This window comes from Plecotus auritus (assembly GCF_963455305.1).
Source record: "Plecotus auritus genome assembly, chromosome: 4".
In the NCBI taxonomy this organism is placed as follows: domain Eukaryota; kingdom Metazoa; phylum Chordata; class Mammalia; order Chiroptera; family Vespertilionidae; genus Plecotus; species Plecotus auritus.
Genome location: NC_137775.1, coordinates 33,300,764 through 33,315,146, shown reverse-complemented (window position 1 = coordinate 33,315,146; position 14,383 = coordinate 33,300,764). Strand labels below are relative to the sequence as shown.

The 14,383-nt window shown below is 39.3% G+C and overlaps 1 protein-coding gene across 1 annotated transcript in view; it reads right to left on the bottom strand.

Annotated features, from left to right (window-relative positions):
- Positions 1 to 14,383, bottom strand: part of ADGB (androglobin) — a gene marked incomplete at both ends in the record, with an annotated part of 144,053 nt that overhangs the window by 70,921 nt on the left and 58,749 nt on the right. Inside the window, 5 exons of the mRNA XM_080663871.1 lie at positions 2,004 to 2,145; positions 4,436 to 4,538; positions 8,743 to 8,806; positions 10,081 to 10,261; positions 11,575 to 11,608. Of these exons, the coding sequence (XP_080519997.1) occupies positions 2,004 to 2,145; positions 4,436 to 4,538; positions 8,743 to 8,806; positions 10,081 to 10,261; positions 11,575 to 11,608 (524 nt within the window). The remainder of the gene's footprint in view (positions 1 to 2,003; positions 2,146 to 4,435; positions 4,539 to 8,742; positions 8,807 to 10,080; positions 10,262 to 11,574; positions 11,609 to 14,383) is intronic.

Below are 14,383 nucleotides of genomic sequence, written 5' to 3'. Positions count from 1 at the left end.
CAATCCTTTACCCTATGTCTTTTGATTGGGGCATTTAATCCATTTACATTTAAAGTTATTTTTGATAGGTGCTTATTTGTCGCCATTCCTATTCTTTACCCCAGTGTTCCTTCTTCGCTTTCTATTTCTTTTTTTTTACAGCAGACCCTTTAGCATTTCTTGCATTGCTGGTTTGGTGGTAATAAATTCCCTTAGTCCTTTTTTGTCTGTGAAGCTCCTGATTTCACCTTCAAGTTTGATTGACAGCCTTGCTGGGTACAGTATTCTTGGATTCAGACCCTTCCTTTGCATGACTTTGTATATTTCATTCCATTCCTTTCTGGCCTGATGAGTTTCTGTTGAGAAATCAGTTGCTAGTCTGATGGGGGTTCCTTTGTATGTAACTTTCTGTCTCTCTCTTGCCGCTTTTAAGATTCTTACTTTGTCCTTGGTGTTTGCCAATTTAATTATAATGTGCCTTGGCGTCGGTCTTTTGGGGTTCATTTTGCTTGGGACTCTGTGAGCTTCTTGGATTTGTGTGGGTTTTTTCTTCCCTATATCAGGGAAATTTTCTGTCATTATTTCTTCAAAGAGGTTTTCTATTCCTTGCTCAGCTTCCTTTCCTTCTGGAACCCTTATTATGCGGATGTTGTTTTGTTTCGTGTTGTCCCAAAGTTCCCTTAGGCTCTCCTCCTGCCTTTTAATTTTTTTTTCTAGAAGTTGCTCTACTTGGGTATTTTCTCACATCTTGTCTTATAGCTCACTGATGCGGTCCTCTGCTTCTTCTAGTCTACTCTTGATGCTTTCTATTGAGTTCTTTATAGCAGCGATGCCATTTTTCATTTCTTCTTGGTTCTTCTTCATTTCCTCTTCGTTCTTGCTCATATTGTCGAATTTGTCTTCCATTCTTTTCAGCCACCTTATGACCATTTCTCTGAATTCTTTCTCTGGAAGGTTGCTTGCCTCCATTTCGTTTACTTCCTTTTCTGTTGATGCCTGCTTTTCTTTCATATGCGGGCTGTTTCGTTGTGTCCCCATGGTCTCTCTTCTCTGGGTGTCTGGTTATGTAGTTCTCTCTCACCTTATCCCAGGCGAAATCTGACCTTTCCGTGGTGGAGTGTAGAGCTCCTCTGAACCCGTGTGTTTTCGCCAATTGGGGAGTGTTGTTCTAAGGAGATTTTTTATTAGGTCCCTGACCTTAGTTGTCTCAATGAATGAGCACTCAGAAAGAGTAAGATTTCTAAGAGAATCTCTCCATGCCAGAGTTTTTAAGGCAGATGTAAGAATTATTGAAGTTCTAAAATTCATTATTTTTAAATAAATATTGTATGCTTGCCATAGATTACTTTAGCAGTTGATTTTGTTGCTTCTGCCTTTTTTTTTTTTTTTTTTTTTTGTACCAGAGCCATAGCTTGTCATTGATCACTTGGAATTAGCATGATTGATCTTGGGAAATCCAGGAAAAATATTCAATTCATCTAAAATATGAGGTAATATTTTGAATTTTATTTACCAAAATCAAAAAACTCTGATTATACCTGTTTTCTTTAAAATGGAAAATGTGATGTGATTGATTAGCCAACTTTATCTTAATGAAAAATAAAACTACAAGTAAAATGAAAAACAAACTGCAGATAAAACTATGGTTTGGCAGGGGAAATGCTCTCTTTCTCAATCTTTTTAATAAAACCATGGTTCTTGCTAAGAAATATAATGAGATTTACAAGAAAACTAAAAAGATTTTTCAATAAATGAATTTTAGGAAATGCTTGATAAAATAAATTTAAACCATATGTTTTACTAAAGAAATTACTAGTCTGACAATTATGAATCTTCTAGAAGATATTTTGTGTACAGCATTTTTTCAAACTATTTGTTCTCAATAACCATAATGATAGACTTGTTCTTATCAAATCACATTAGGGAATAATATCTGAGGTTCTTTATTGTTTAATTGCTTAATAATTAACAGCTTACAAGACTTTAAAAATTCTTACTCTGAGAAAAATAAAGTCATTCCATACCCAATAGGCAGGCGAACCATAGATGCCTTGGTATTATAAGTATGAATCTTCAGAATGATGTCACGTGGCTTCACAGATTTCCAAAAAAATGTTTCAACTATAAGTAGTCCAGGCTCTACCTGGGGGCTGTCTTTTGTAAGAGCTAGAAAAAGTGAAAAATATTAAAATTTTATTGATAGAGTGTAGCTGGCTTTCACTTCACAACATTAATCATAATAACATCAGGAAATAGAGATGTTCTAATATTTTCATAAACATTAGAAATTACTCTGGGTAAATATTTATTGGAAATAATATTCAAGTGGAATCCAGATCTTCCTTCCTATCCCATTTTCTTCCTCATAAGCATCTCCTCAGGTGAAGAAAGCAGGGATGGGAACGTGAGGAACAGAACAGGCAAGGACATTTATTGGAGTAAACCATCACTTTTATTATCTGTGGCAGGAATTAGAATATACCTCTAGATGTACTTTTAAATAAAAAAAGACATCAAGATTTTCCTAAGAGAGTGGCAAAGCAAGGTCAAAAGAGTCCATTATTTATAAAAGGTTTTACTTTTGATTCTTAGTTTTGACTGGGTGTAGAAATAGCAAATAATTAACATATATTTAATGTTAATATTACATGTTTTCTCTTAAAATAAAGAATATTGACTATTCATCTGTAGCTGAGGGCAAAATACATTTAAAATTTTTAAAAAACAATTGAGATAAAATTGATATATAACATTGCACTATTTTAAGGTGAACAGCATAATGATTTGATATATGCTATATCATGAAATGATTATCACAGTAAGTTCAGTTACCATCCATCACCACACATCATTTTTTTTTTCTTGTGATGGGGACTTTTAAGATTTACTGCCTTAGTTACTTTAAAATATACCATACACTATTGTTAACTATAGTCACCTCTGGGATTTATATTTTTACCTTATTTCCAGATAATACTCAAGCTGAGTATATAAGGATCCCAACATGACCCAAAGCACCTCTATACACATAGAATTTAAATGTTTGAGGACATGGTATGGCTTAGGAGCTCTTGTTTAGGTAGAAATACTAAGCCTACACCACTAAAGTTTGAAGTTTATTAAACAAGTATTTATTGCCCACCTGCTACATTCTTGATACTATTGAAAACACTGGCTATATCTCAGTGCAAAGACATAGTCTCTGCCCTCAATGTTGGTAGGACTTTCAATATAAACCACTCAAAAATATGTATTGAACCTCTACAGTGCCAGGTACTGTTAATTTGAGTTAGAGATAAATGTTTTAAGAAAACAAGCCAAATAATTAAGAATATTTTGTGCAAATGTGTGTGTGTGTGCAAAGGGCTGGTCTTAGAAGCAGGAACAGTCCATCCATTAGAAGTGGAAGGGAGGCTGACTAAAGCTGGGAAGAGTCCATTATGGGAGTATGAGGCAGGTCATTTCTGAATTTTTTCTATCTCTTCAGTGAAAACATCATCAGTTGAAAATGAGTAAGAATGAGAGTGGGTAGTGAACATCTGAAGGGAGAGATTTGAAGGTCTAAGGTAGACATCCAGAAAAACGAGAGTGGGAGAATAAACAAACTTGAGAAATGTCGTCAGTGTCCCAAGGCCTTTTTGAGATCTGTGGTCCTCGATTTAAAGTGGAGCTAGCTGAAATGGTTTTTTTGTTGTTGTTTTTTTTCTTCAGTCACATTCAGCTGCTCTGATGTAACCACAGGATTGGTGCAGAGTTCCATTGTTGAGTTCACCCAATATTGTGATTTTTCCAGGAAGGTCAGATGAGAAGGCTGAGGTACATGTGAGAATACAATTATAATGGTGGAGCATGGAAAATATACCAGTAATGAGAGAAATAAAGATATGAGGAGAGTAATAGAAAGAGAAAAAGTGGTAGGGCCAATGGATGGTAGTCCCAGTGAAGTCAAACAATTGTAGGAGTGAGAGTTCCCAAGAGAGTGAACTGGAGAATCGGGGCAGTTTGGGGGTGGGAGGGAAGGGAGTTGTAAGAGAGCTTGAAATTGAAACATTGGATATGATGCAGTTACTGGTACAATGAGTTCTAAAATATAATCATGAAAGTAGGTGGATGAGAAATAAGATCTTTAGAATTGTCAAATTAAAGAAGAAGCAGTTCATGCTCTTCCATATAGATTTTGAAAGAATTGAAGAACAGGGTGACCAGGTGTGCCAAGGAGGTGAACAAATGACTGCAGGAAGAGGTGTGGGTGGTAAAAGTGAGCACAACCCTTATGTCTGGGGAGCAAGACAATTACAAGAGATATACACACCATCTCCTATAATCACCTGAAGAGGGTCTGAAGAGGAAATAAGTTCCTTCACACAGAGCCTTAAAATATTATTATTGTATTTCCCCTGGACTGAATGAAAGTAAGCTGGGCTTTAAGTCTATAATTTCCTCAGAGCTCTCTTACCTCCAGATTCTCCCCAGCGTACCAACGCAGAAAAGCAAATGAGTAGTTCAATAGGTTTTAGACTATCCACAAAGAGATAGTAGGACACACGCTCATCTGAGAACTGCAAGAAATCATACCAAACATTGAACTTAATATTCGCCTATAAGTGCTGTATTCCCCACTTCTCATAATAATACAACATCTAACATTTACAGAGAACTTACTATGTTCCAGACACCACAATAAGTCCTTTACAGGTTTCGTGAGATGAAGAAAATCATACAGAGTTAATGTTGGCAGGTTCTATAGGGCCTGTGGGGGATTGGTCCCATATCAGAGTCAAAGTTCATCTCCATGAGGAATGAAAGGGGTGTGCTTGTCCCGGAAATAGAGAGGAGACTGGACCCAGGCTGAGCAATGCTCAGAGAATGGGTCCCTGATAGGCAGAAGGCCACAGGGTAACTCTGGCAGAGAATGGAAGTGTGTAATGGGGACGCATTAAGGTATTTTACAGAGTGTAATGCCATATAAACCCTCTCTTCCTTCTTTCTACAAGATCTTCAGAAATACACTGAGTGGCCTGATTATTATGATCTCTGAACGCATAATAATTTGGCCACTCAGTGTATAGCCTATATAATAAAAGACCAATATGCAAATTGTCCCCTCAACCAGGAGTTCGACCATCAGGCAGGCTGGCCAACTGCCCATGTCCCCTCCCCCTGGCCAGGCTGGCTGGAGCCAACCCATGCATGAATTCATGCACTGGGCCTCTAATATATCAGAGATCATAATAATCTGGCCACTCAGTATTATATCCATTGCACGCTAAGGCACCAGCCTGGATTTTTGTTTTGGAGATGGAAGAAAGTACTGAGCAAAACTGAAAATTCCCTTAAAGGACAGCCGCATAAGAGTTACATATATGTAATCTCAATCCATCCTATATGGCACTACTAATAGCCATAACTATGGATGAAAAAAACGAAAGGGTAGGTAATTTTCCAAAGGTCACAGAGCTTGCAAGTAGCAAAACTGAGATTCAAAAGTCGGTCTTTCTGTCTATCTGACCCCAAGACTAGTAATCTCGACTATTGTGCTATTGTTGCATCTCAGATTCTCAATGCTTCAACATAATTTTGACTTATGGTACATGGTAAATGTGTTAAATTAATTTAACTGTCACTATATTTTAAATGCTTTTCATGTTATTTTACCACAATATTTAAACAACCAGTTAAAATATGAAAGAAAAATCTCTAGTATTAATGTGAAAAATGAAACCTTGCTATTTAATCAAATATGACAGGATTGCTAGAAATGCTTCATAGAGTGTAACAAGGGTTCCATGATTGCTTCCCCAGTATTTTGAAATACTTAGCATTTGACACTTTATTTCCCTTGTTTCTGTTTAGCTATAGCATGTTGGGATAGAGACAGTTGTTTCAAATACTCACTATCTAAACCTATGAAGGACCCTGGGTTGGCCAGCCCTGTGTGCATGCCTGAGTGGATTTTCTAAGCAGAGTTCATTTGCTGTCATTTTTAAGGGTCTGAGAATTTTGAGGCAGGATGGCCCTGGAGACCATGTGAAAAGACTGCCTTGGTGCCACACAAGGCACCTTTGAGAGCCCCTGCCTCACCCCAACACTGAGCACCAAGGGAACATCTAAGGAAGGTGCCCAGGAGAGGCCTCAGGCTCCACGCCTCCAGCCTGCCTGGTGGTGCTGTGGCCACTAGAACCAGGAATCCTGGCCTCAGGCCACAACCTGTCCTGCCTTACTAAATGTCTTTAAGTTTGCATTCCAAAAATCCTAAGAAAAAGTTATCATTTTCTCACACCATTGATATTTAAAAAAATCAGGGTAATGAAGAGAAACATATATAGATGTCATCATTTTATTTTACCAAGCTGGGACTTTAAAATTAAAAAAAAAAAACACATATTTACCATCACTTCTTAAAAACAGGATCAGCATAAAGAACAGTTGGCCATTTTTCAAACACATCTATGTCATGAAAGGTCTGTGGTAGTGACACCGTAATGGGGGAACAACCAAACAACCAGTCACCAGGGGCTGGGGCTGGTGGGGCTGGCGGGGCTGGTGGGGCTGGTGGTGCTGGCAGGGCCCGAGACTTGTGCAGGGTGGGTCTGGGGTCCTGTTGGCGCGGCAGGTCTGGGTCTTGCGTGATTTTGCAGGCTGGGCCTCTAGTATACATATAAATATGTTAGAATAGTGATGTATAAAATAAACACTCATATGCAAACTGTCCTTAGTAATTAATAATGGCAGCCAACATTTATTTTCATTTACTAGCAGACATTCTTCTAAGTGTTTTACACACATTATCTCATTTACCCTCCAACTTTATGATGCAGGTCTGTTATTACTGCCATTTTACAGAGAAAAAAACTAAGGTAAAGAGAAGTTAAGCAACTTGCTCAGAGTCCCTCCCCAAGTGGGACACAGATTCAAAACCAGTGATACTCCAGAGCCACTAATTTGTTCCTCCTAAAGGCCCACCTGTGAGAATCGCGCAGGCTCCACACCAGACAACCCAGTTCTCAGGATGCTTGTGCCACTTACTAGTTTGGTGATCTTGGGCAATTTACTCAACCTTGATCTGCCTTAGTTTCCCTACCTGAAAAACTGTAACAATAGTCCTTTCACAGGCTTTGCTATAGGAGCCCAGTTCAGGGGTAACAAGAGAGTAAGCGTCTATAAATGACTATCATTTTATTTTTACCAATAGTTTGAACATGGGTATATTGCTAAGTTAACTGTAAACTGTATAGTATTCTCATGGCATACTCTGGGTTTAGTCATTTGCAATTAAAAGTTCTGTTGTTTTCATAAAGCCAAAGCATTCCTCTGTGTGTTCTTATAGATACACTGAAGATTAGGTTGAACATGTTTTGCCTACCCCATCCCCAGTCACTACTACAGATTTGACTCTTACTTTCAGAGCAGGCAGCTGGCTACAGAGCCCCTCTTGAAGAATGCTCAAAAGCTTTTCTCTGCCTGTGTTGTCATCCAGTCCAAGTGCAACAGGAAAAGTCATCGCCAAGACTCCTAACTTCCCCCAATGCTGCCTACTGCTCCCGGAGGTGTGGGGCAAGCAACATGCCAATTTCAGAACAATTTAGTTTCCCAGAACGTGTTTCAGAGTTTTCCAAAAAAGTCCCCTCAAGGTGACATTCGTTCATGCATTCACTCAACAATGTTTTATGCCAGGATGGGTATTGCAATAGTGAACAAAGGGGCAGAGCTCTTCTCCCAAAGATGCTGATATCAGTTGGGTGAGAAGGTGAAAGGACACGGAGAAGTAGTCAAGCAGTTAGAATGGAGAGAGGTCTGTGTCTGGGTGAGAACAGGTTCTACAGAGTCTGTGGAGTCAGGGAACTTAATCCAGATTTTATGGCCAGGGAAGGAGGTCAGACAGGGTCAAGGACATCCACGCTGTTCTGAAGGATTTATAGGTATTAGTTAGATGAAAGCAATATGAATGAAGGGGGATGAACTCCCAGCAGAGGGAAGAACGTGGGTAAAAATAACATAAATGCTAGTGAAAAGTGTGCTATGTTTTAGGAACTGCAAGTGTTTCAGTAAACAATTAATTGAAATCATATATAGTGAATTTATTTGTGCTTCTCTTTTATTTACTCAAAGATGAAAATTTTCTTCTTGTGAATTGATATAATAATGAACCACTACAACATAATTACACTTGGGGATAAGAAGTAGCAGAATTTTGCTTGTTATCTAGATAAGAAATTAGCAGAAAATGCTAAGAATTGATTTTAAAATATACTTATATCACAAATTTAGAAATGCTTGCTAAATTTGAAGGTATTTTTTACCAGTATGATTCTATCAAAGATCTATACTAATAAAAGGGTAATATGCTAATTACACCAGATAGACCAGACATCTTCCGGATATCCTTCCGGACAAAGCCACGGTGGTGGGGCCGAGGCAGAGGCGGTTAGGGGCGATCAGGCAGGCAGCCAGAGCAGTTAGGGGTGATCAGGCCGGCAGGGTAGAGTGGTTAGGGGCATCAGTCAGGCAGGCAGAGGCAGTTATGGGTGTTCAGGCAGGCAGGGAGAGGCAGTTAGGGGTGATCAGGCAGGCAGGCAGGTGAGTGGTTAGGAACCAGCGGTCCCAGATTGTGATAGGGATGTCTGACTGCTGGTTTAGGCCCGATCCCACATTGGAGAGGGTGCAGGCCAGGCTGAGGGACGCCTCTCCCCACACGAATTTCATGCACCGGGCCTCTAGTTTAAGTATAAGAAGGAAAAGAGGATAAGAGATCATACTATTTACCTTGAATTCTGACTTTTGAAAGTTAAAGCAATATGAACTTGGCTTGTGGAAAATATACAGATTTCTGAAAAACATTATTTATAATAGGTTATTGTCATTATATTCAACAAATTACTATTACATGTTAAATTTCTTAGATTTAATTATAGGCAGAACAAAGTAAAGACAGATGAAAGTTAAAAAATAATGACTGATGTAGATAGCGTCTGGGAAGGCACATGGGCATTTCTTTAATTATTGTCAGCTGAACTCAGGGCGATAGGCAGAGCCACGCCCTGGGAACATGCTTCCCCAAAAAGGCTGGACATGTTATCAGCCTTCATTTCAGTCCAGGTGTCGGGGAGCAGGCTTTGATATGTAAATCCAGGCAAGCACCAGGAATACTAGGGCCTACTCAAGAATGCAAATAAGCTCCTTTGATCCTAAGTTTTGGTGTTACTTCCTGGTATTTGGGGGTATAAAATAAATGCACTGCTTGGGCTTGGGGTCCCTGCCTCTCCATCAGAGGTGGCAGCGGTTCCACCCAGCTCCCAGCTTTTTAAATCCATCTCTGCATCTTCTTTCTTTCCTTCATTCTTTTATTTCTCAATCCCTGGCCGCCTCCACTTAGAACTGGTTCGTTCATCTCTCTTTCCGTGCTGGACGCAGAAAAGGGAGATCCCGCCATATCTGGCCCCAGCCGCATCTGGCCCCCGCAACTACAGAGACAAGAAAAGTAGTTGTCAGGGATAGAGGGGTGGGGGAAATAGGGAGAGATTGAGAAAATGGTACAAACTTTCAGTTCTCAGATAAATAAGGTTTGAAGATCTAATATATAACATGGTGACTGTAGTGGATAACACTGGCTTATATAATTGAAATTTATTAAGAGAGTAGAATTTAAGTGTTCTCATTTTTAAAAGGTAAATATGTGAGGCGATGAATATATTAATTAACTCAATGGGGGGGGGATTTTTCATGATGTATTTGTACATCAATTCAAAACCATGTACACTTTAAATACCAGTAAAAAATTTATTTGTCAATTATACGTTAATAAATCTAGGAAAAAATAACAACTGTATTGAATTGCCTGAAAGAGACAAAAATGACCTCAGTGAATAAACTGTTTTTATTTTAATTAAGCAAGTATTTGAGGATAAGCTAAAACTGGCCTAAAAATTGGCTTACCTCTTACTGTTCTATGTGGACAATCAGCTCAGCCATTTTTTCTCCTAACATTTTTTCTTAATATTATACCAACACCAGACTAATATTGACTTAACCCTTTTAAGTAATAGCTAAAAATTAATACCTTACATATCCACTATGTTAAATGCACATGAAAAACATACTTACTGAAAGCATGCATAGAAGTCTTCAAAATCTAACCATATTTCTTTAGTAATACTAGTATTCATATCTGTAACTTCCTCCTGTAATTTATCCAGTGTTGTTGTCAGGCTAACCAGATCTCTTTCCAAACTCAATCCGTCAACTGGATGGGATGAGTCATTCAAAGCAAGGTCTATCAGTTCATCTGTGCATGGCAGAAGACAACCACAGGTCAAACCCACCTATGTTGTTAAGTATTAAGTTATCAAGACATGGAAAATCATAGAGGGCAGTTCAAAGTCTACTTTTGAGAAGATATTTACTGAGATAATCATTTACATGCAGGCCTCAAATTTGTGGAGGTCCATACAGATAAATATTTTCATAACTCAACATAATTTATTCATAACATATGAATAGTAGAGTCTTTAGAAATTTCTAATTTACTTTGTAAATTTGTGCACACATTCTTTAGAGATTATAAAGTTACTACAGGCCCAGTGCATGAAAATTCATGCACTGGACGGGGGGGTCCCTCAGCCTGGCCTGCCCCCTCTCACAGTCTGGTAGCCCTCAGGGGCAGGAGGCAACCCGACCATCAGGGGAAGGCGATGCCCTATCACACCTCTGCTGCTGCCACTGCCGGCAGCACAAGCCTTGGCCGGCCCTGGTTACCTGAGCCTCAGGTGGCCCTTGGCAGCTGGGCAGCCACCATCCAAGGGTTGCCTGCACCTCAGGCCAGCCCTGGGCGGCTAGGGGGGCTAAGGGGACTGGGGGACTATGGAGGCAGGCACGTGGAGCAGCCAGGCCCGCGCTGCGCCTGCCGCCCTGGCAGGGCTGAGGGGACTGGGTGCCCCCATCTTGTAGCTGTGGGCGCTGCCATATTTGAGGGCAGGGCAGTCAGTTAGCATATTCCCTCCTTATTGGCTGTGGGCACCTCCATCTTTGTGACAGCATGAGGGTCAATTAGCATAGTCCCTCTTTATTAGATAGGATAACAGAAATTAGCTAGCTTATGTACTTAAAATCTACAATAGACAGACATATTCATATAAGAGGGCATAGCTTAGATAACAGAAGGAGAAATGAAAATTTGAAAGATTTATTAGAATCAATGTATTTCAGTAAGTGACTTAATTGCTCCTACAGTCGGTAATCCCATGATCTTATTTCATGCTCATTTGGTAAATCCACAAAATTCCTATAGACTTCTTGAACCTAAATTTGCTACCTAACACTTTTGGGGATTTTGGGTTTGGCCAAGTCTTCTTTGTTCAAGAACTAATATGTTTTAGTGCTTTGATCAAAACATGCATGCATTAAAACACATGATCTTTACTCATGGGACTAATCAGATTGCCTTTTATTTTGACTTTAAACAAGTGAGATTATCTGATTTTTCTAGCTGAGAGCAGATTAGCCTCATTACATAAGAAGAGACCCTGGAGAGAGGCTTCTGGGAGTCAGGAGGAGAGCTCAAAGCTGTCAAGAGGCAAAGTCATGAGAAGATTCACTTACCTTTTCCATGTATAACTTGGGAGTAAACATTGCCCTGTGAATTGAAAAAAAGCACACTAAGAAACCATTTATAAACTTAACAAAACATTATAGTTCTAAAGCATCACAGTTTTTAAAAGTTAATACAGTCTTTTAAACATTAGAAATAGATTTCTGAAAATACTAAAGCATACAGTAAAACAGAGAATTTTCTTAACCTTAAAATTCAAGAGGTGAATTTAATTAAATAATTTCTTGAGGATTTAGATTTGACATTAAAATACAAAATATCTGAGGGCTTTCCATAATTTAATTTTATAATAAAAGTTAAATTAAAACAATAATATCCCTAAGTAGATATATAACTTAGTATGAGGCACCTGTTATTAACACAGGTTGAATATATTGAGGTTATGATAGGCAATTAGTGGACAGATCATAAAAAGACTGGTTTCAAATTATAAAAATGATTCCTCAAAATTTTAACAGGGAAATTTAGTTGAATTCACATTTACAACCTATTCTCTCTCTAACACAATTAAAATAAGTATAGAAGTTAAAATGGTGTAAATTTGTACATGCTTATGATGGGTAATATCAACAATATTTTGGATAATGTAAAGTGGATGGAGGTGATACTATAATAAAGATAACTGAATAGCTAAGTGCTAGTGAGAAAGAAGCCCAGCCAAGCCTCAGGACCCCAGAAACAATTAGCAGGTATCTGAGAAATAGAGAAAAAGAGATATGGGCTGAACACTCAGAAAGGGGTTGAATATCTATATAAAGAACAGGTAAGTCTCCAGTTCTCTCTAATCCATTTAATATCTATCCTGCTTCTGCCTGAACAGGGCCCTGGAAATTGCTACACGTGAAGAAATTACTTGAGAAACCTTCAGATCTGGGTTCACAGATGCCATGGGAAGCAGGAGAGTCTACAATGTAGAGAGGAAGTCCACATTCTGAACCTTGATAGTAATTCTGTACTGCTTGGCTTCAATAACATTAATGGATAAGTGCATGCCAATCCCTGTGACTCCCTCCTTCCCAAGAGAAAGATTAGAGGACCCTCAACTGGATAAACTGACCAGAGTCCAGGGAAAGCCTCAGGGAATCTGACATTTGGAACTAATCCCACCTTCAAATGAAGCTCATTCATCCCCAATTATCCTGAATTAAAGCTACCAGTTGACAAGGTCTATCAGTGTCATAAAGTTGCTTCCAATGGGTAGCTTTTTAATGTCATAAATTCCTTAAATGCATATGTACAATAAATTGTGTCACAAGATAATTGAGGAAAGATTCATTAGTATATATATATATATACACACACACTAATGGGTGTGAGTGGGGAGATTCATAGAAAACAGAAACCAAGGGGAAAATTTTAAATTAGTACCTTCAGAAAGATAAGAGGGTATTCATTTATCAAATAATAAACTTCTACAAAAATATAATCAAGAACAAGAGAGAGCTCTTAGGAACTAAAAATAGAAAAGTTAAATATATTCAATAGAATGTTTAAATGGTAAAGTCAATACAATAGATAAATAGATGAACACTTTGAGAAGAGAATATAAGAGGAAAGCTGCAAGACTTCTAAGACTTCATAATGCATGCCTTATATTTTTGTTTTTGAACATGTGAATATATTCCCTATTAAAAACAAATATCTTTTCGCACCCACCACACTGGCAAATGTTGAACTGGCAGACAACTTAAGTCTTGGCCAGGATATGGAGCAAAGACAGTTCTCATGCAGGGCTGACAGGAGTGGTTAAGCATACACCAATATTGAAAATTGCTTGGTATTTTATTTTATCACTAGAGGCCCAGTGCACAAAATTTGTGCACGGGGAGAGGGGGTCCCTCAGCCCGGCCTGCACCCTCTCCAATCTGGGACCCCTCAGAGGATATCTGACTGCCGGTTTAGGTCCCATCCCACACATCCCTCTCGCAATCCAGGACTACTAGGTCCTAACCGCTCGCCTGCCTGATCACCCCTAACCCCTCTGCCTGCCAGCCTGATCGCCCCTACCTTGCCCCCTGCTGGCCTGATCACTCCTACCTTGCCCCCTGCTGGCCTGATCACCCCTATCTTGCCCCCCTGCCGGCCTGATTGCCCCTAACTGCCTCTGCCTTGGCCCCCAGCCTAAGCCACAGTCTGTCCTCCCTCTGCAGAGGCGACCTGGCAGATCAGGGGAAGGCACTGCCCCCATTACCCCACTGTGCTGCCACTGCCGGCCTGAGCCTGGGCCCTTTGCAGCTGCGCCTTGGCCCTCGCAGCCACTGTTGCTTTGTTTAGAAGGACGTCTGGAAGGCGTCCCCCCTGATTAGCATATTACCCTTTTATTAGTATAGATTAAACAGATACATGCCTTATGACCAGATTCTTATCCTAGCAGGGCTTCCTAGTCTAGTGTGAACAGGGCCTATGCTTAGATTTCAGGAGTTCATGAACATGGATATGTTTTAAAAAATACATCTTTAGCTGAAACTCAACATTTCTTCAATTTTCAATAATTGTGACTTTATCCAGAAAATAAATCACACTATTTTACATTATATTCCAATTGTTGCAAATATCTTAAAATATCACTCATCACTACTTTGAAATTAAAACAGTAATTAGGCCCATTGTTAGATTTCAAGTGGTGACATCTTTCTGTCTACAGAAAGTTCTGTGACCTGCAGCTGGCCAACTATCTAGCAACTGTGTTTAGCAGTCATTCAGCCACCCAATAGTGAACTTGCGTGTCCTCCCAGTGCTAACCCAGACAGCTATATTGCCTTCCCCTGTTCCCTATCAAAAACACTCAACTAATACACA